A 22,000-nucleotide genomic window follows, 5' to 3' on the forward strand; every position below is an offset into this window, starting at 1 on the left:
GTTTTGCCTCCCAGGAGACATCTGTGGTGGTCACAATGGGGGTGTTGCCACTGGCCTGCCAGTAGATGGAGATCAGCGGTGCTACTAACTGTCCCACCCTGTCCAGGACAGCCCCACGGCAGAGGATTATCTGGCCCCAAACATCAATAATGCCCGGATTGAAAAACCCTACAAAAAAAAAAAAAAAAAAAAAAAAGAAAAGGAAAGGAAAACCCTACATACCAACTCAGTAAGATCTAATTTTGCTCATACAGCGGAGTTACCTACATGTTCTTCTAAAAACCTCACTTCCGGGGATCCCTGGGTGGTGCAGCGGTTTGCCGCCTGCCTTTGGCCCAGGGCGCGATCCTGGAGACCCCTGATGGAGTCCCACGTTGGGATCCCAGTGCATGGAGCCTGCTTCTCCCTCTGCCTGTGTCTCTGCCTCTCTCTCTCTCCCTCTCTCTCTGTGTGGCTATCATTAAAAAAAAAAAAAAAAAAAAAATTAAAAACCTCACTTCCTGGAATATCTCCCGGGCAATGACTTGGGCACCTCGGGGGTGAGACCTTGGTTCTGTACTTTCCAGATGTGCTTGGGGTTCATCGTGCAGCCCCAGCTGAGAAGCAGGCCTCCCCCCAGCACTATGTTGGCGTAAGTCGCAGGCTGGGGAGAGGGTTGGTATTGGGGAACATTTCGTACCCCCTGCATACGCTTTAACCCACAGGAGCTGCCAGGGTGCGGAGCAGCCTGCAGACAGCCCGCTTTTTGTGCTCTGCTCCGCCAGGACCTGGGAAAATCCCAGGCCTCCATGTGCGTGTTTGGGGGTTCAGCTTCCGCCTGGGGTTGGGGGAGCCGACGGTGCTCCGCTGCTCCCTCCCCCTTAGACCGGTCAGCATTCCACTTGTCTGCGTTGGCTTCCCCCTCTACAAGAGGCTTTCACTTCATTTTTGTGAAAACTGGGGAGGTGGGGGTGGCGGTGAATGGTTAATAACGGTAACCGTCCTGTGATTGCGCAGGTGACAAAATGAAGGGCTGGCTAGAGAAAAAGCGGAGCCAGGATTGGGACCTAGAATTTATGCATTTGAATCATGTGATGTCTCTGCTCTAGCCCATTTTCCATAGAATTTGTTCACTCATTCATGCTTTCGTTCATTCAAGTGCATTAAGAATTGCAACGTGCCAAGGATCGTTTTAGCAGCCGGATACACGAGTCTGGGAGAGTTCTTGCCCACGGGCCACTCACGGACCTGGACTGGTAGGTGGCGAGCTGAGGGGACCACGTCATTATAATGCCATGCAAAAGATGCCCAAACGAAAGGCCAAGTCCCACCAGCTGTGGGACATGGACCAGCCCACCGCACTTCTCAGATCCTCAGCGGCCTCGGCGGCCCCATCTGTGACATGGGAGCAGCTCTACTCTGTAGCACCGTGTGGTTATAAAATGAAGTCATCGAAGTAACAGGCGCATCAACATCAATAGTGAAACATTTAATCATCCACTCACTGCCTCGTTAAGACACTGGACAGAGAGGCTAGCAGTGACCAAAAGATCATGAGTCAGTGAAAAAGTGAAAACTACTTTTGTTTTTCCCTTTAGAAAGAAAGCAGATGGGACACCTGGGGGGCTCAGTGGTGGAGCGTCTGCCTTTGGCTCAGGCCGTGACCCCGGGGGTCCTGGGATCGAGTCCCGCATCGGGCTCCCCGCAGGGAGCCTGCTTCTCCCTCTGCCTGTGTCTCTGCCTCTCACTCTGTGTGTCTCATGAATAAATAAATAAAATCTTAAAAAAAAAAAAGTGGCAGAGATTTTTATTTAAGGGATTTTGAAAATTCTCCTGTAACCTCTAAAATAGGTGTGTGTGGATTTAACTACTTGCCACTGTGCTGATCGCTGTTTCACTTTATAAGGGAAAAGCAGCTTTTTGCTCATGTCTAAAAGGAGGTTTCCAATGTCAGGTTCCTTGGCGTGATGGCTACGAGGCAACGTGACCAAGGGAGTCTTTGCTTTGCATTCATCAGCCATTCTGACTTTTGTTCTGTGTGATGAGTCAAGAACAAATGAATGGTCTTGTTTCTCCCACAAAACTGCTTTCCTCCAGCCACACCCCATGCTGATCAAACACACCTTATGCGTCAACACTCATGACTAGCTAGGGTGTTTGAAGGTGTGACATCAATCAACCCTCTTCTTGATCCCTGTGGCCTGGACTCAAATTGCAATTTCCTGGTAGGAGCCAAAAGCTTCCCGCAACAAATGTTCCAAAAATACTAGCTTAGTGTATCTCCCAGTTGAACCCAAGGTGGGTCCCTTGAAAGTCAGGCCTTCGCAGAGAGAAGATTTATACCTAACACGTGGGTGTGACAACATCACCTCTGACAAGTCACATGACGCGCCTCTCAATGTCTTCCTTCATCTGAAACCTAAAGGGTTTGGAGAGCGGACTCCCCCAACTCCCTCCTGGAAGGTTGCGTGGCCCTGGGTATGGATATCGTGGGCTGAAGGCTTGTGTCTTTTCATCAGCCCTGTTGGAGCCCTAACCCCAGGGCCAGGGCATCTGGAGGTGGGGCCTTTGGGAGATAACTAGGTGTAGCTGAGGTCATGAGGGTTGGAGCCCTTCTAGGAAGAGGAAGACAGAGCAGAGTTCTCTCTCTCTCTCTCTCTCTCTCTCACACACACACACAGAGAGAGAGAGAGAGAGAGAGAGAGAGAGAGAAAGGTCGGGTGAGCCCACAGCAAGGGCAGCTGTCTGCAAACCTGGAAGAGAGAGACCTCCCCAAGCACCTAATCTGCAGGCACTTTGATCTGGGACCTCTAAGCCTCTAGGACTGTGAAGAAGATGAACTGGGACTGTTTACGCCACCCAGTCTGTGGCATTTTGTATTTTGTCACAGCCTGAGCTGGCTGATACAACCTTTTTGGGGGAGAAAATGCTCTGAGGGAGCTGAATAACGTGAAGCCTGGACTTTTCACAGGCCCTCATTCAGCGCACATGCCAGGGCTGAGTGCTTGCTGGGTCCCCCCACCCCCACCCCAGGGCTGTGCACGCGGGACAGAGAAAACACAGGCCCCGCCTACCAGGGCCCCGCAGGACCGCAGGTGCATCTGCAGGCAAAGAAGTCATTAACCCGCTTCATTCATTAACCCGCTTCACGCCAACTCTGCAGAAGTCCTGCGGGGCAGGGCAGGAGAACGGACTCAGCATTTCCACAGGAATATTTTAATACGGGGATTCGTTCTAAAGGCCTTCCTGGGGGGTCCTCATACTTTCAAAAAGTGAATCACGATTACAAGGGGCCGAGGGGAGCAGAGAGGAAGCCAGACGCTGGCTTGCAGGAGCGGGAGCAGGTGTGGCCTGGGGAGAGCTGGAGCCTGGGCAGGAGAGTTGACACCTGACCCCACAGGGGGCCCTCCCCTGAGGCCTGACCTTTCCTGCAAGCCCCTGTCCGCCTCAGGAACTGCCCTGTGGGGCCTCCTGCAGGGGCACCTAGCTGAGCAGTGTCAGCACCCGCCTCCGGAAAGCCTAAGGCAGTTTGCGGGGTGCCCTGTGGCAGGGCCTCCACGGGAAGGCGGCTGAGGTCTCCTGGTGCCTCCCCCGTCCACCTAGCCCGGGAAGTGGTGATGGGGCTCCGGTGCGGTGCACGGGACGGAGGGGAGGGGAGATGGTGGGGTCCCCGGGACACGGGGTGCAGAGGGGCGGGGAGATGGTGGGGTCCCCGGGACACGGGGCGGAGGGGCGGGGAGATGGTGGGGTCCCCGGGACTCGGGGTGCAGAGGGGCGGGGAGATGGTGTGGTCCCCGGGGAACGGTGGGAGGGGAAGGGGGAGATGGTGGGGTCCCCGGGGCACGGGGCGGAGGGGCGGGGAGATGGTGGGGTCCCCGGGGCACGGTGGGAGGGGAAGGGGGAGATGGTGGGGTCCCCGGGACATGGGGTGCAGAGGGGCGGGGAGATGGTGGGGTCCCCGGGACTCGGGGCGGAGGGGCGGGGAGATGGTGGGGTCCCCGGGACACGGGGTGCAGAGGGGCGGGGAGATGGTGGGGTCCCCGGGGCACGGGGCGGAGGGGCGGGGAGGTGGTGGGGTCCCCGGGACACGGGGCGGAGGGGCGGGGAGATGGTGGGGTCCCCGGGACACGGGGCGGAGGGGCGGGGAGGTGGTGGGGTCCCCGGGGCACGGTGGGAGGGGAAGGGGGAGATGGTGGGGTCCCCGGGACATGGGGTGCAGAGGGGCGGGGAGATGGTGGGGTCCCCGGGACTCGGGGCGGAGGGGCGGGGAGATGGTGGGGTCCCCGGGGCACGGTGGGAGGGGAAGGGGGAGATGGTGGGGTCCCCGGGACATGGGGTGCAGAGGGGCGGGGAGATGGTGGGGTCCCTGGGACTCGGGGCGGAGGGGCGGGGAGATGGTGGGGTCCCCGGGGCACGGGGCGGAGGGGCGGGGAGGTGGTGGGGTCCCCGGGACACGGGGTGCAGAGGGGCGGGGAGATGGTGTGGTCCCCGGGGAACGGTGGGAGGGGAAGGGGGAGATGGTGTGGTCCCCGGGGAACGGTGGGAGGGGAAGGGGGAGATGGTGGGGTCCCCGGGGCACGGGGTGGAGGGGCGGGGAGATGGTGGGGTCCCCGGGACACGGGGTGCAGAGGGGCGGGGAGATGGTGGGGTCCCCGGGACACGGGGTGCAGAGGGGCGGGGAGATGGTGGGGTCCCCGGGACACGGGGTGCAGAGGGGCGGGGAGATGGTGGGGTCCCCGGGACACGGGGTGCAGAGGGGCGGGGAGATGGTGGGGTCCCCGGGACATGGGGTGCAGAGGGGCGGGGAGATGGTGGGGTCCCCGGGACACGGGGTGCAGAGGGGCGGGGAGATGGTGGGGTCCCCGGGACATGGGGTGCAGAGGGGCGGGGAGATGGTGGGGTCCCCGGGACACGGGGTGCAGAGGGGCGGGGAGATGGTGGGGTCCCCGGGACACGGGGTGGAGGGGCGGGGAGATGGTGGGGTCCCCGGGACACGGGGTGGAGGGGCGGGGAGATGGTGGGGTCCCCGGGACATGGGGTGCAGAGGGGCGGGGAGATGGTGGGGTCCCCGGGGCACGGGGCGGAGGGGCGGGGAGGTGGTGGGGTCCCCGGGGCACGGTGGGAGGGGAAGGGGGAGATAGTGGGGTCCCCGGGGCACGGGGTGCAGAGGGGCGGGGAGATGGTGGGGTCCCCGGGGCACGGTGGGAGGGGAAGGGGGAGATGGTGGGGTCCCCGGGACACGGTGGGAGGGGTGCCTGGGCGGGGCAGGAGCGCGGTGGTGGGGTCCCCGGGTGGGGGCGGGGAGGCGGCGCGGGGGGGGGGGGGCCCGGGGTGGGCGGGGGTCCGGAGAGGGCGCCCCCAGCGGCGGGCGGGGGTCGGCGCGTGCGCAGCGGGCGGGATGGCGCGGGCAGGACGGCGCGCTCGGACCCCGGCGGGCGGAGAGGAGCGGCGGCGGCTGGGTGAGGGGCCCGGGGCGGGGCGGGGCGGGGGACCCGGGATGGGGGACCCGCCCGTTGTCGCGGGGACCCGCACCTCACGTCGGGGACGTGGCGCGAGGGACGGGCGACCCGGGCCGGCCTCTTCTCAGCCTCCTGGGGGCGCTGGCCGCGACCCGGGCCCCGGGCCCCCCCCCACGTGCCCCGACCCCACGCGGGCAGCCAGGGACGCGCCCGGCCCGGGTGGGGGGAGCGGGGGTCAGGCCCGGCCACCTGGGCTTCCCCCTGACCGCGGGGCAGCATCGTGGGGACTGGACGCTCGGTCCCGGCGGGCGTGGGCGGGGGTGACGTCATCGGGGCCGCGGGGCGGGCGGGGTCGTGTTGGGGGGTCGTGTTGGGCGGGACCCCCGTGTTGGGCGGTGGGTGGTGGTGTTGGGGGAGGTCATGTTGGGCAGGCCCCCCGTGTCGGGCAGGGGGTCCCGTTGGGCGGGTGGTGGAGCGCCCGGAGGGCAGTGACTTCCTTTCAGTCCTTCCACCGCGAGGGCCTGCAGTGCTCCGAGGACCCCCAAAAGGAAGTGCTTGAAATGACCCGCGTTTCAAGGCCTGGGAACCCGCCCCAGGCAGGGTGGTTGTCAGGAGGCCGAGCAAGTGACCAGGAGGTGCAGGAGAGAGCGGGGTGCTGCGGGTGCCATGTGGGGTCACGGCCAGGGCAGCCCTGCACAGCTCGGGGCCGCCTCCATGCGGCAGCTGGTCCAACTTGGAAATCACTGAGTTTCACGAATAGTCTGTTTTCTTGCATTTAGCATTTGGGGACAGTTAATGCGTGTGTTGTTGAGATGTTTTGTTTTCTTTCCCAAGGGACTTGCCTTTAAGAAACATCCCTTCTCGGGGAGCCTAGGTGGCTCGGTCAGCTAAGCATCTGGTTCTTGATTTATGCTCAGGTCATGATCTCCTGCCAGTGAGATAGGGCCGTGGGTCACCCAGTCTGTGAGTGGAGCCTGCTTAGGGTTCTCTCCCCCTCTCTCTCTGCCTCCCTGCCCCTTCTTCCCCTGCTCATACACTCTCTCTCTCTAAAAAGAAAGAAAAGAAAAGAAAAGAAAAGAAAAGAAGAAAGAAAAGAAAGAAGAAAGAAAGAAAGAAAGAAAGAAAGAAAGAAAGAAAGAAAAAGAAAGAAAATAAAGAAAAAGAAAGAAAGATCTTTTCTCATTGGAATATCCGAGGACAGGTATCATACAGTGTCTGTGATAGTCCCTTACTTAACTTTTTTCTAAATCAAAGCTGAAATTCAGCTAGTTTTTCTCGTGATTGCTTATGACAGTGAGAGACCAAATAACGCATTAAAATAATAATAGTGACTGTGGATAGGGTGCTTTTTTTTTTACATCCAGCAGTGTTCTGGTACCTTGTCTGTATCTTCTCACCTCTGACGTGGGTGTTGTGGGCCCTCCTCCCCCCTCATTAGCTCACACCCAGCTGCTAAGAGATAGAACCAGGGGATCAGAGTCCATCTGATCCAATCTCCATGCTCTTCGTCTTGAGAGTTTTAGCCACTGCAGCCAGCAAAAATTGTTTCATAAAAAGTGAAAACCAGCAGCAAAGGGATTGAGTTTGGGTGTTGGTTTGCTTGTTTTTATTTCTCAGGGATCTTGTATTCCAGGTGAGGCGCAAGTAAACAGATCACACAGGGGATAAAGGTGAGGAGGAAGAGACATGCGGGGGTCACACAGAGTCTAGGAGGTCACTGTGAGTGTGTGCGCACTCTCCCCTGTCCCCTCAAAGATGCTGGTGACCTCTCAGTTTGTATACACCTTCAGGAAAGGACGCATGGCCCTCCAGGAAGGTGGGACGCCTGACTACAGGGCCTGGGTGCTGAGACCCAGGTTCTAGCTTGGTGCTGTGGGCTACTAAGTTACCCTATTTGTACTTTGGGATCTGGGATTGAGCTCAAGGGAGCGTACGGCATCATCCATCTCCCGCACCAACTATTTAATATTGGTTTATGTTACTGGTTTATATTGCACTTGTGTCCAAAACCTCTTTTCCAGTCCCCACATGGACCCTCTCTTCTGACGAACATGCTCCAACCTACCCTTGGAGCTGTTCTCACACTTTTGTGTCATTCGAGTGCATGAAATCGGGTGTCTTTTCTCCCCACAAATGATTCATTCCCTGCATGAGGGCCTCTTCCAGGAGATGCGTGAATTCTGCTACAGTTCTTCCTCGTCCCAGGATGCTGACCATGACCAACATGATGACGCACGAAACGTGTAAGAAGCATTTTGTACGATGGGATATAAAACTCTGCAGTCACAACTAGGAGAAACACACTTCAAAAATTTGGACTCTTCCTCACACCGTACGTGTCCATTTCAGGGTGGATTTGTGTAGTGAAGCGTGTGACTCAACTCTTGATTTCTGCGGGAAACACCTTTTCAAATGAAAACCCCAAAGTCAACATGGATTATCTGCACAAAAGGATCTGGCACCTTTGAGATACTTGCAGAGAAACAGTCTGCAAGTAACAACTTGACAAGCAGAAAAGATGAAACCAGTTCAGAAGCTTAGACGTACTGCCCTGGACCCTCACCCACCAGTCCTACCCAAGAGCAATGACTGTTGATGAACAAGTGGCTGTGTGGTCAGCATGAGACCTTCATGTGTGCGTTACATCCGGCCCACCGGGTCGCTCCCAGAATAAAAGGGGCGCAGCCCAGAATGGCAGCTGAAAGAAGGGCAGACAGCCCCTCAATCTATATGCTCCTTTCACCTCTCCCAGCTGCTTCTGACCCCATTCAGATTCAGAGATTTCTAAACTGAAATCTGCCAACCCAGAGTTCACAGTCCCTGGATTTCTCCTCTCAACCTCTTGGAGACAAGGAAGCTTCTGACAAAGTTATGGTTTAGAAAAGGGTTGAAGGTTTTCACCCAAGAGTTGCCCTCTCCAACCTCAGGCTTCTTTTCCCTCCAGGGAAGCCTCATGTCCTGCTTGTCATCACCTCTAGCATCCCTGGCCCCCCAGCATCACCAGTGCTTTTCCGTATGACCCCTGGCACAAGAGCCTTTGGGGCCTTGCTGCGCACACTCTGCTCCTCTTGGTTGCGGAGGGTTTTCCACTGGCATGCTCCTGACTGCAGGTCAGTCCTTCCCAGGGATCTGTGTTGTTATGAAAAGCTGCTTTGCTTTTCATAAATTTGCACTGGGAGGTGAGCTGCCTAAGTCCTGGGTCTTTGTCAGTTTTGTTCTCTGATGTATCTCTGGGGTTTAAATAGTGCCTGGTATCTAGGAGGTGCTTAATAAATGTTTTGTGAATTGAATTGAATTGAACTTAGACTTGCATCTTCCCTGGAGCTCCTCTGTCTGGGTTTCTGGCCCTGTGAAAGATGATGAACGCTTCCTCCCCCAAGGTTGGAAGAGCTTGGAAGGGTAAGCCCTTCCACTGTCCTGTGGCCTTCCTAGGGGGCCTCCCAGGATGTGGAGAGCCTTTACTTTTCTTGTAGTTGGTCAGCTGGCCAGGATTCTGAACAACTTCACCACCAACCCAGCAGAGTCTCTGGCTGCCTCAGAGCCTTATAGGACAAAGTGCAGAGTGCATAAGTAATGCAGTGTCTCAGCTTCAGGCTGTCTGTGCTAGAACACTCCAGATATTAGTTCATTTAATCTTAGCAGTTCTAAAAATGTTATAATACCTTTTAATTAGCAACCCCCCCAAATGAAATACATAGGTGGAAATCTAACAAAATATGTACAAGATCTATATGAGGAAAAGTACAAAGTGCTGTTGAACAAAATCAAAGAAACAATAAATGGGAGAGATATTCCACGTTCATGGATAGGAAGATTCAATGTTGTCAAGATGCTAGTTCTTCCCAACTTGGTCTGTAGTTTCAATGCCATCCCGATCAAAATCCCAACAAGTTATTTTGTGGATCTTGACAAACTGATTCAAAAGTTTATATGGAGAGGAGGAAGACCCAGAATCGCCAGCACAGTATTGGAGGAGAACAAAGTTACCAGACTAGGATTACCCAACTTGAAAACTTAAATACAAAATTATAGTGATTAAGACAACATGGTATTGGTGTCAGAATAGACAAACAGGGGCAGCCTGGGTGGTTCAGTGGTTTAGTGCTGCCTTCAGCCCAGGGCGTGATCCTGGAGACCCGGGATCGAGTCCCACGCGGGGCTCCCTGCATGGAGCCTGCTTCTCTCTTTGCCTATGTCTCTGCCTCTCTCTGTGTGTCTCTCATGAATAAATAAATAAAATATTTTTTAAAAAAAGAATAGACAAACAGATCAATGGAACAGAATAAAAAGCTCAGTAATAGACCCACATAGCTCTAGTTAACTGATCTTTGACAGGGGAGCAAAGGCAATACAATGGAACAAAGACAGCCTTTTCAACAGATGGTCTTGGAAGACTAGAACATCCACATGCGAAAAACGAATCTAGAAACAGACCTTATACCTTTTACCAAAATTGAGTCAGAACTGATCCCAGACATCAATGTAAAACGCAAAACTATAAAACCCCTAGAAGATAACCTACATGATGTTGGGTGTGGTGATGACTTTTTAAATACAACATGAAAGGCGTGGTCCTGAAAGAAATCATTGATGAGCTGGGCTTCATTTAAAGTTAAAAATGGAAAAAAAAAATTAAAAAATAAATAAAAATAAAGTTAAAAATGTCTGCTCTTCAAAGTGTCAAGAGAATGAGAAGACAAGCCACAGTCCAGGAGAAAATACTTGCAAAAGATACATCAGGTAGGGATCTGTTAGCCAAAATGCACAAAGAACTCTTAAAACTCAACAATAAGAAAACAAACAGCTAATTTAAAAATGGACCAACGGCTTTAACAGACACTTCACCAACGAAGATATACAGATGTCAGATAAGCAGATGAAAAGATATTCCACATCATATGTCACAAGAGAAATGGGAGTTAAAACAATGACACCACGCACATCTATTAGAATAGGCAAGATCCAGAACACTGACAACCCCAGATGCTGGTGAGGATGTGGAGCGAGAAGAACTCGCAGTCACTGTTGGTTGGAAATGCAAAAATGGTACAGCCACTTTGGCTGGTTTGGAGCATTTCTCACAAAACTAACTCATTCTAACTATTGTTACGTACGATCCAGCAAGCACGCTCCTTGGTATTACCCAAAGTTGTTAAAAGCTTATGTCCACATGAACACCTGCACATAAATGTTTATGAGGCTTTAAAGATAATAATCAAAGCTTGGAAGAAACCAAGCTGTTCCTCCGTAGGTAAAGAGACGAATGGGTGCATCCAAACCATGGGTTACTCAGTCCTGAAAGAAATGAGCCATCAAGTTGCAAAAAATGTGGAGGAAAGTTAAATGCACATTGTTAAGGGCTATTAACTGTATGATTACAGCTGTATGACATTCTGGAAAAGCCCTAACCATGGAGACAGTACAGAGATCAGTGGTTGCCAGGGGCTGGGGTGAGGGAGGGATGAACAAGCAGAGCACAGAGGATTTTTAGGGTAGTGAAATTACTCTGTAGGACACTATAATGGTGGAAACCTGTGGTTGCACATCTATCTAAAGGCATAGAATTTACAACCTCATGAATAAATTCTAGTGTAAACTGTGGACTCTGGGTGATTATGACATGTCAGTGAAGATTTATGCATTTGTAAAAAATGTGCCTTCTGGTGGGTGATGTTGATGGAGAGGCTCTGCGTGGGGTAGGGCAGGGGGTGAATGGGAAACCTCTGCTCTCCCTTCATTTTTTTGCTATGAACCTAAAACTACTCTAAAAAAAAATTGGTTAATTAAAATAAAAAGACACCTAGTATCTACTCTGGCTCTAAGACATTGAGGTGTGGTTGCAATCATCATCTGCTGTGAATGTCCATTCGTGGCCCAAGTGTTGTAAGAAGAAAACCAAGGTGTGCCTTTATCACCTTTAGCTGGATGGCTCCTTTCCTGTTTCTGAGCCTCCTTCCTTCCCTTCCGTTGATGGGCTGTGTCCCTTGGGCAACACTCAGTGTGTAAACCAGACTCCTGACACTTCCCCTTGCAGTCTGCCTCCCCTCCTGACCTGTGTCTCCTTCAGTGGAATCATCGGTTCTCACATTAGTTCATGTACGCACGTGTTCACCAGAGATGTGTTGAGAAAGCCTTTGGCGTCGGGCTCTGTGCAAAGGCACTGGGGCCCAGCAGTGTGCAGGGTGACGCCCTGCCTTGGTAGAGCCTATATTCTCCTGAAGGAGGCAGACATAAACAGCTCCTTAGACGCGGAGGGGGTCCTAATTGGTGCTAAGGGCATGAAGAAGAGTAATAGGGGGAGAGGTGAGGCTCTGGGTTTATTCTCCTAGTGTCCAGGGAAGGCCTCTCTGGAGAGTCCCCTTCGTGTGCAGGCGTAGATGTCGTGAAGGAGGCCTCATTATCCTCAGCTACCAGTCACAGGGCTAAACTCATCTTCCCCTTATCTTTTGTATCCCCTGCTTGCTGTGCATTACAGTCGACAGCACTCCTGTTGAAAATGCATTACTCCCTGTTTACCATAATACGCCTCTCACATCCCAGCCGCCTTTTGCCCCCTACTCCCAACTGAGCTCACCACCTGCCTTTACTCCCCAAAGAGGCACTTCTGGGGTGGGGAGCATACCAGGAAACCGCATTTTATCCAAGGGCAATTGTTAATCCCCCAAATGAGCTCTGAAGAGTAGGACAGTAGAACCTCCATGCAAAAAAATTGGGAGCCCAACTCCATCAGGGTAGACACTAACTTCAAATGAACAGCTCATGTTGAATTATAGCCTGTTTTTAATTGGCTGGGTCATCCATGAGTTTTCAAACCGTGACTGTATATATATTTTTATAGATGGCCCCAGAGTGGTAATGACTCAGGCCCTGGCCAAGGCAAACACAGATATTTTCAGGACTAAATTACTTCCACTGGCCTCAAGTGAATATATATTATATATATATATATATAATTTTTTTTCCCAAATGCAATGCCCCGTGCGTAGCCAGTTGAGAAAAAAAAAAAAAAAAAAAAAAAAACCTCCATGATCTAGAGTCAGGAAAATAACTTGCAAAGATTTCAGACAAATTGTAATTGGCAGATTCAACTGTCAACAGACTAATTATGGTTAGCAAAATAAAAGCAGGCTTTAGGATATCCTTAGGAAACAGAAAATTGTGAAAAACAATATAGCAGCTTTGTAAAAGAACCAAATTGAATTTCTAGAAATAAAAACGTGTACAGTAACAACAACAAATTCAAATGAACAGGTTCAACATCAAATCAGATAGCGCTGAATATGTAATTAGTGAACTGGAGGGTAAAGTCAGAAAAGGCTCAATACAGTGCAGCACAGAGGAACACAAAGTTGGAAAATAAAGGGTAAGTGGCACTGAGACAGAATGATAGAGGTCTGACACCTGCAGAAGGAGAAGAAGGGAAGTTGGTTTCCAGAGATTTCCAGGCATTTCAACACATTTAGTCTCTTGCTGTGCGATAAATAGGAAAAACACTCGGCTTAGTTGTGAAGAAGCCAAATCTAGTTCTATAAAAGAACATTTAAAAAGTCTTAGCATTTTATGTGCTGTGGATTTTTGAGACGGAGAATTAAAGTTAGCAGCCAGGTCATTCTGCAGACCCGAGTAGAGAGAACTTGGGGGTCGTGACTATAGAATATGGCCTTTGGGAGGCCTCAGTTGTCCTGTTGCTGTGATTTCAGCGAGCAGAACATCTGCTTGGACTCACGTGGACCCCTAGCTCGCTGACTGATGGCCTTTGTGACAGTTTGATGCTTCACCTCACCATCTGTAAGATGGTTAAGGTGGCTTCCCTTGGGGCACCTGGGTGGCTCAGTCGGTGAGGCATCTGCCTTCTGCTCAGGTCATGATCCTGGGGTCCTAGGATCGAGCTCTGTGCCAGGCTCCAGCTCACCAGGGAGCCCGCTTCTCCCTCTGTCCTTCCCCCTGCTCATGTTCTCGCTTTCTCTCTCTCTCTCTCTCTCTTGCTGTTTCTCTCTCAAATAAAATTTAATATATATGGCTTCCCTTTAGGCTGTTGTGAGAGCAGGAAAAGATCTCTCTGTAGGGCCTCCAGAACAGTGTGTCCCATGCTGGGGCTCTGGGGCCATGAGCCGTGACCGCAGAATCCCAAGCTAGCGTGTAAGGTGAAGACGCAAGGATCACTAAGAAATACCTGAGCAGGAGATGAAGCAGAGAAAACAGAATTTAAAGTCCAGACATCAAAACAAGTACACACGGGCCTTTGTATGATGAGGGGGCAGTTGAGTCAATGCTGGGAAACGATCCCTCCACAAATAGCGAGCCACTGGCTAGCCAGCTGGAAGAAAATAAGTTTGGATCGCCATCAAAATCTAGTATCAAGGGATCCAGTGTTTTCATCAAGAACTGAGAAACTAGGAGGAAGGGAACTGAGGCCTTTCCGAGCAAGATGAAACTCAAAAGCTGCAAAAAGAAAAATCACATAATTTTTTTAATCATTGCAAGGGGTAAACAGCCATGCTCAAAAATGGGGAGAATTTTTATTACCTATGATAAGGGACTAATTAATACAGAATTGTAAGGGCTGTCATATGCAATTTAGAATTGTGTAGTGATGTGTATAGTAGCAGGTGTCCATTAGTGTGAAAGGGGGGGTCTTACACCACATGTAGGTGTGTAAGAGCATCCCCTCCAACCTCCACTCCTTGTTATTCTGGTTGCTTTGCATTTGAGTGTATCTTTTTTTTTTTTTGATTAATTTATTTATTTATTCATGAGTGATAGAGAGAGAAGGAGAGACACAGGCAGAGGGAGAAGCAGGTTCCATGCAGGGAGCCTGACGTGGGACTCGATCCTGGGTCTCCAGGATCACACCCTGAGCTGCAGGCGGTGCTAAACCGCTGCACCACCGGGGCTGCCCATTTGAGTGTATCTTAAGGGGAGATCCATTTTTTTTTTTTTTTTTGGAGATCCATTTTAAATGGCAGTGCTTTCACAAGTAAACAAGTAAGGTGAAAATCAACAAGAATAAAAAATTATCTTAGGGAAGCCTGGGTGGCTCAGTGGTTGAGCACCTGCCTTTGGCTCAGGGCGTGATCCCAGGGTCCTGGGATCAAGTCCCACATCCAGCTCTCCACCCAGAAAGCCCTTAAGATGAAACAAGCATGTGCAAGTGTTGCTGGAGGCACATCAGTGAGTGCAACAGCCATCCAGGTCTGTTTTGGCAAACTCTTTTTTTTTTTTTTTAAGATTTTATTTGAGAGAAAAAGAGAGACCATAGAGGAAGTGAGGGAGAAGCAGACTCCCCACTGAGGAGAGCCTGACTCAGGGCTTGATCCCAGGACCCTGAGATCATGACCCGAGCTGAAGGCAGACAACACTCCACCAACTGAGCCACCCAGGTGCCCTTGCTTTGGCAAATTGTTATCAAAATTATAGATAATACAAGCTCAGCAGTTCTACTTCTAGGAATTTTATTTATTTATTTTTTTAGGGTCAGCGTGGGGCTTGAACTGACAACCCCAAGACCACGTGCTCCACCGACTGAGCCAGCCATGCGCCTCCACACTGACGAGTAGTAGTAGTAGTAGTAGTAGTGTTATTCATTTCACATAAGTGAAACATTCTATGTGAAAGATTTTTGTCACAGTGTTAGTCCTAACAAGAAGTGGAAAAAGAATCAAGTGTCTATAGTAAGGAGCCAGCTTGAAAGAATATGGAAGAGCTCCGGCTACACGAATGACAGACTCTCCGAGATATCTTGACGAGCCAGATGTGGGGCAGGGTGAGAGTATGCACCGGTTTGTTAAATGTGTGTGTGTGGTGGGGGGATAGATTCTTATTCAGTTGGGTATTGTACAAAGAAGTTCTGGAAGGACATCCAAGAAATGAGTAATTCTGGTTTTCTAATAGGTAAAGAGGATATGGGGATAATCACCTCTTTAAATGGTGATTATGACCATTTACTTTTTAATACATTTTTTAAAAAATTGGACTATATATATATAAACCTACGAAAATATGCCCAAGCCATCACTTTAATGAAAGAGGCCTGCTTCTCCCTCTGCCTGTGTCTCTGCCTCTCTCTCTCTGTATGTTTCTCATGAATAAATAAAATCTTTAAAAAATAAACAAATAAAAAAATAAAAGTGTTGAATTTAAGCAGATGTTCACTCAGTAGGAAAATAACCATAACCAATCCCCTCTTCATTAAAAAAAAAAAAAAAAAAAAAGAGGCAATTAAAATAACACTAAGACTTTCTCCCCCATGCTACAGATTAGCACAGATCAAGGAGTTGGATGAGGTGGTGCGTTGGGAAGGGTATGGACACATAGGCATTCTCCGGTGCTGCTGGCAGGGCATGTAAACTGCTGTCACTTCTCTGGAGATACCCATTAAATCCAGAATTCACACACTCTCTGATTCAGTAATTCACTTCCAGGCGTCTATTTTAAATCTACCTCAGTATTTATTGCCCAGGTGGATGCATGAAGGTGTGTATTCGTTGCAACATCGTTAATAGTGCAAAAGGCTCAAAATGACCCAAGCTGCCCTCCACACCTATTTTAAAGATATGTTCAACCAACAGTTAAAAAAAAAAAAAAAAAAAAAAAAAAAAAGGAAAGCCTGGGTGTGTTTATGTACGAAGCTTTCTAAGATGTTACAGCACAAAAGGTAGATTGTGAAACACCATGCACAATCTGTCTTTTGTGTAAAAGGGCTGAAAGAAATACATTCAGGTCTGCACATGCAGAGGCTGGCTCTGAGGGCTGGGAACTGCTAGTAGTGACAGTGGCTGTCCCTGGGGAGGGGACCCTCGGTGCCGGGTGAGGGGAAGAGCTGGGAAGATGAGCTGGTGGCCCAGGGACCCACGAAGGAATTGAGGGGGGACTACGTAGTGTCAGTTTCACGTGTGCGCCCTAGAGATTCAGCGGTTCCACGCATTGCTGGGAGTTAGGCCGCACTCCCCACCGCCAGTTACCGGCTGCCGCCCTACAGAGGTAGTAAACTGTACCTTTCATCCCTGTGACTTACTTATTTTACACGTAGACGTTTGTGCCTCTTCATCCCCTCCACCTATTTCCCCCCTCCTCCACCCCCCACACCCCTCTGGCGCCCAGCAGTTTGTTCTCTGTATTTATGAGTGCTTCTGTTTTTGTTCGTTTTTTTTTTTTTTTAGATTCCACATAGACGTGAAATCATATGGGATTTGTTTTTCTCTAACTTAACTTCACTGAGCATAAATATTCTCTAGGTCCATGTTGTCCCAGATGGCAAGATTTCAATCTTTTTTTATAGCTGAGGGTATTCCATTGTACACACACACACCACGTCTTCTTTATCCACTCCTCTACCGATCAACACTATGTAGCTTCCATATCTCGTAGTGCTTGTTTATTTAAAAGATTTTTTAAACTAATGTGACTTTATAGTTTGCTCAGGTAAATGCAGCCTTTTTGGTTTTTTTGCTTTCTATGTTTCCTTCTAGCCTTCGTATATGCATAAATCTGCACTTCTATTCCCACTTCTTCACTTAATGTGCATTTCATATGTTTCCCATGTATATTACAAGTAATATATAATTTTTTAAAGATTTATTTCTTTTGGAGGGAGAGACAGTGCAAGAGAGCACAAGCGGAGGGACAGGGCAGAAGGGGGGAGAGAATCTTTAAGCAGACTCCCCGCCCAGCAGGAAGCCCAACGCAGGGCTAAGTCCCAGGACCCTGAGATCATGACCTGAGCCACAGTCCAGATCGGCCGCTCAATCAACTAAGCCACCCAGGCGTCCCTGTGATATGTAATCTCAATAACAATAATTTTAAGTTCCTGAGTAGAGTTCCAAGAGTTTAAATAGTAATTTATTTAAATAATCATTCTGCCTTTTATTAACTTTATGATTACATTTTTCAGTTAATATACATAGCACTTCCTCTTTAAAGAAGAAAAAATATTCCTTGGTATAGATCAGAAATGGAAAGTATGTCTTTTTTTTTTTTTTTTTTTTTAATGGAGCTGCTAGGGAGAATTTGAGTAGCCATGTTTGTTATAAACCTGCTGAGAGTGGGGAATAGAGTCGGGTTGCAGGTGATAAGAGCAAGATCAAAACAAACCCTAACTTAACCAAGAAAGTGAAAGCCTTATGCACTAAAAACTGTAAAACATTGCTGAAAGAAATTAAGGAAATAATAAATGAAAAGACATTTGGTGTTTGCAGATTGGGAGGTTTAGTGTCCTTACAGCTATTATTAATACCATCCAAAACAATCTACAGATTCAATGCAAGCCCTATCGAACTCTTGATGATTTTTTTTTCTTTTTTTTTTTTTTTTTTTTGCAAAAATAGAAAAACTCAACCTAAAATTCCTGTGGAATCTTAAGGGACTCTAAATAGCCAAAACAATCTTGAAAAAGAAAAAAATTAAAAGGTTCACCCTTTCTGATTTTGAAACTTATTATAAAGCTACAGTAATCAAGTGGTACTGGCATAAAGACAGATTCTGTATAGATCAATGGAATATACTAGAGAGCCCAAAAAATCCTTGGATATATGGTCAAATGATCTTTAACATGGGTGCTAAGACCATTCAATGGGGAAAGGGCAGTCTCTTCAACAAATGGTGTTGGGAGGACGGGACATTCACATTGAAAGAATGTAGTTAGGTCCTTCCTAATACCATCTACAAAAAAGTAATTCAAAATGGGTTAAGGACCTTAATATAGGTCCTAAAACTGTAAAATTTCTACAGGAAACATAGGAGAAAAACTTCATAACATTGGATTTGGTAATGATTTCTTGGATAGGACACCAAAAGCACCAGCAACAACAACAACAAAAATAGATCAATGAGACTATGTCAGATTCAAAAACTGTGCATCGTAGGACACAATCAACAGAGTGAAAAAGCAACCTATGGAATCAAGAAATATATTTTCAAACAATACTGATATTTCAGTATTGTTTAATCTGATAAGAAATTAACATCCAGAATATTTAAAGAACCCATATAACTCAGCAAGAACAATGAAACCAGACTACAAAAAATGCAAAGAACTCGCACAGACATTTCTCCAAAGATGATACACGGATGGCCAACAAGCGCAAGCGATGCTCAACATCACTAAGCATTAGAGAAATGCAAATCAAACTACAGTGAGATTAGGGTGACTCTATTTGAAAATTTAAAAAGCAAAACAAAACGTGTTGGTGGTGAGGATGTGGAGAAATTGGAATACTTGTACGTTGTTATTGGGGCAGCCAATACTCGTACTGTAATGGAGCAGCCACTGTGGGGAAACTGCATGGTGTTTCCTTAAAAACTTAAAAATAGAATTACCAAATGACCCAGCGATCTCATTTCTGTGTATGTACCCAACATAATTGAAAATGGAGTCCGGAAGAGATGCACATCCATGTTCACAGCAGCATTATTCACAGTAGTCAAGAGGTGGAAATAACCAAGTGTTCATCAACAAATTAATGAAGAAACAAAATGTGGAATACGCATATAATGGAATATTATTCATCCTTTAAAAAGAATGAAATCCTGTCACATGCTACAGCATGGATGCACCCTGAGGACTTTATACTGAGTGAAATAAGCTAGTCATAAAAAGACAAATGGTGTATGTTCTACTTGGGTGAAGTTCTTACCTTTTCTTTTTTTGAATATTTTATTTATTTATTAGAGAGAGAGCAAATGAGCAAGCGAGAGAGCACAAACAGGGGCAGAGGGAGAGGAAGACTCGATCCCAGGCCTCTGGGATCATGACGTCAGTCGAAGGCAGACGCTTCACCAACTGAGCCACCCCAGGTGCCCCTTGGCTGAAGTTTCTAAAGTAGTTGAATTGATAGGAGCAAAGTAGGATGGTGGTTTCCAAGAGCTGAGGGTGGGGGAAGGTGAGTTGATATTAATGTGGACAGAGTTTCAGTTTTGTAAGGCAAGGCCTTAAGATCTGTTGCACCACAATGTGAACGTACTTGACACTGCTGAACTCTGCACTTGAATGTAAATTTTTAAATTTCGAAATGACAGTAAATTTTATGTTATGCATTTTTTTGGGACCACAATTAAAAAGAAATGAAACAGAACAGGACATAAAAAAGCTCAATCCCCAAAATCAGGTGAGCCAGACACAAGTGAGACTCTTGGTCAATGAGACCAAGACCTACTTTAATGGACTGATGCACTTGCTGTGATGGAAGTGTTAGGAACAGCTGGAGAATGGCTTCTGAGTGTTGCTGTGGAGCAGCCCAGAGGTGACATCCAAACTGAAATGTGCCATGCTCAGGCACATGTCTTGGGGACTGTGGGGACCTTGTCTTCTGAGCCCCTGATTGGGGAGACAGTCGGGGGAGGACTGACCTGGAAGGTAAAGCCAAGCCATCTACAGGACATGTGTCCCCAGGCTCCCTGGATGGGGCCACACAGGAGCTCCTTAGGAGGCAAAGACAGTGGTGAAGCAGGGTCATGGTCAAGTCCTTTGTGCCACCCCGCAGGGTGGTGAGCATCCTGAGATGAGGTAAGACCTCTGGGCTTTTCAGGGAAGGAGAAACAGGAACAAACAGAGCAGAACTGCGGAGCCCACGGGCTCTGGGAGTGGGGGTGGGTCTTTTGCAGAGCCCTGCCCACCTGGAACACTCTACTGCAGAAGTGACCAACTGCCCTTGGAGCCTTAACTCGCCCTTGGCCGACGGAGGCCACTATGACTACAGTGTGTTCCAAAGAGCACCTGATGGGTGTCTGGAGCGTAGGTCTGCAGGGAGAGCAGCTGGGGCAGCTTCCGGGAAGCGGTCTTCAAACACCTGCCAGACTCCCACCCTGGTACCTCGGCCTCTCTGTGGACAAAAGGACCTGCAGGCCTGCGACCCTGACCGTGGGGCTGCGGGCACTGTCCTTGGTTTCCCCCAAACGGGCCCCCGAAGTAAAGGAGGAAGCAAGGGGTGGAGGACCGTGCGGAGCTGTGCAACCCACGGCGGGCAGCAGGACTGTTCGGGAGGAAGCAGGAGCCTTCTGACGCTGGCCCCTGGGGCCGGCTGCCACCTCGGAACCTGCGGGGACTCGGCTCAGGGCCTGCTTCTCTTCGTAGCCATTTCCCCTCCGGAGACATGGCACTGGCGGCTGGGGCTGCGAACCGTTAAGGGACACGGGGTCCTCCCCCTGGGGGACAGACCCTGTCCCTACTCCGGGCCCCCTGTCGGCGGGGCGGGGGCAGCATCCCTCCTGGGCGGCAGGCTGGTGGAGCTTGTGGGCGCCGCCCCGCGCACCTGCCGGTCCGCACCTGCCGGATCTGCAGGCGCCTGCCCGGCCAGCCCCCGCCCGGCCCCCAGCCGGCCTGCGCTTCCGTGAGGCCCCTCTGCCCGCCCTTTGCACCTCTTGTGCGCTTCGAGGGCGCGTCCCGGTCGCCCGCGGCCCCTGCGAGGCCCTGTGCGGTCGCCGGCGAGCTGCGCCCGAAGATGCGCCCCTGGACTGCAGGTGAGTGCGACCCCTGCGGCGGGAGCGGTGCAGAGCCGGCGCCCTGGCCCTCCCCGGGACCACCCCCCCCCCCCCGACCCCCGCGGGTCTCCCCGCAGCCCCGGGAGCAGAATCGCGGGCTCCAGTCCCGCGGGGCCGGTTCGCTGGGTCCCCCGCGCGCAGGGTCCGGGGCAGGTGCGGCTGGAGCAGGTGCACGGGAGCAGGGGGGCTGTGCCTGCCGGGATGCCCCGGGCCCCGGCACCCCCCCACGGGGCTGCTTCGTGGGCTCCACCTGGCGCTGCGCCGGCCTGACCAGCCTAGGAAGTTAGGAAAAGCCAGGGACACTGAGGCAGCCTTTTTAAGTGGCCCGGGGATGTGAGTGGCTGGCAAGTGGGGACGGATTCATGTGGACTGCTCCACTGACACCCACTGTAAAAGTTGTGCCTGCATCCCTTTCTTGAGGCCGCTTTTAAGTTTTTTTCCCCCCAAGTATCAAATTACTTGAGCCTGCACAAGGCTTGGGGAAAAAAAAAAAAGGAAAAAGGGAAGAAAAAACAAAATGCTCATCCCGCCAGCCATGTGGTCTCTCAAAGCCGGCGGGTCCTGACCTCCGCGTCTGCCGGCCACTGGCCTGCCGGCCTTGCTTTACAGGGTGCTCTGGGGTTCCCCGGTGGACCTGCCCACCTTTGCCTTCCTGGTTCGGTTTGCTGTTTGCTTCCTATAATCTGAGGAATCCGGATTCCTTCTGGAGCAAGGGAGCATATCTTGTGCAAAAATGGGAAGTTCAGAAATGGTGAATTCTCTGTGGTGGCCACCTCCCCCTCCCAGGAGGGCAGCTGGTCTGCCGGGTAGGTAGGTGGTGGACTAAACCGCCTTTCGTTGGGGCACACTCCAGAAAGCTCTAAGCGCCACCCTTGCGGCTCCGTTCCCAAAGTTTGGGAAGATAAGAGTTTAAGGTTTTTCTTTATCATGTGAAATAGTCATGTTCTCTGCAAAACTTTATGAATGGCACTGTTTTCGGTAACTCGTGTGGATTGTAGGATAAACAGGTGGAAATAGGTCTTTTTGGCGGGGGAGAAAACATCTCTCTTGGGGCACTGACTTTCATAGCTATTTTGGAAGATTTTTTT

At 50.4% G+C, this 22,000-nt stretch overlaps 1 protein-coding gene across 3 annotated transcripts in view; it reads left to right on the top strand.

Annotated features, from left to right (window-relative positions):
• Window positions 1–5,371: 5,371 nt before the first annotated feature.
• The window catches only part of FAM3B (FAM3 metabolism regulating signaling molecule B), a 53,396-nt gene continuing 36,767 nt past the window's right edge, over window positions 5,372–22,000 (top strand). Inside the window, exon 1 of one of the 3 annotated variants that reach the window (XM_077879269.1) lies at window positions 5,372–5,438. In XM_077879269.1, coding sequence (XP_077735395.1) covers window positions 5,378–5,438 — 61 coding nt within the window. In that variant the 5' untranslated portion in view covers window positions 5,372–5,377. Of the gene's footprint in view, window positions 5,439–20,574; window positions 20,892–22,000 lie in introns of those variants that run through there. The other 2 variants (XM_077879271.1, XM_077879270.1) reach the window with 2 other exon arrangements.

This window comes from Canis aureus, chromosome 30 (assembly GCF_053574225.1).
Source record: "Canis aureus isolate CA01 chromosome 30, VMU_Caureus_v.1.0, whole genome shotgun sequence".
NCBI classification, from domain to species: Eukaryota; Metazoa; Chordata; class Mammalia; order Carnivora; family Canidae; genus Canis; species Canis aureus.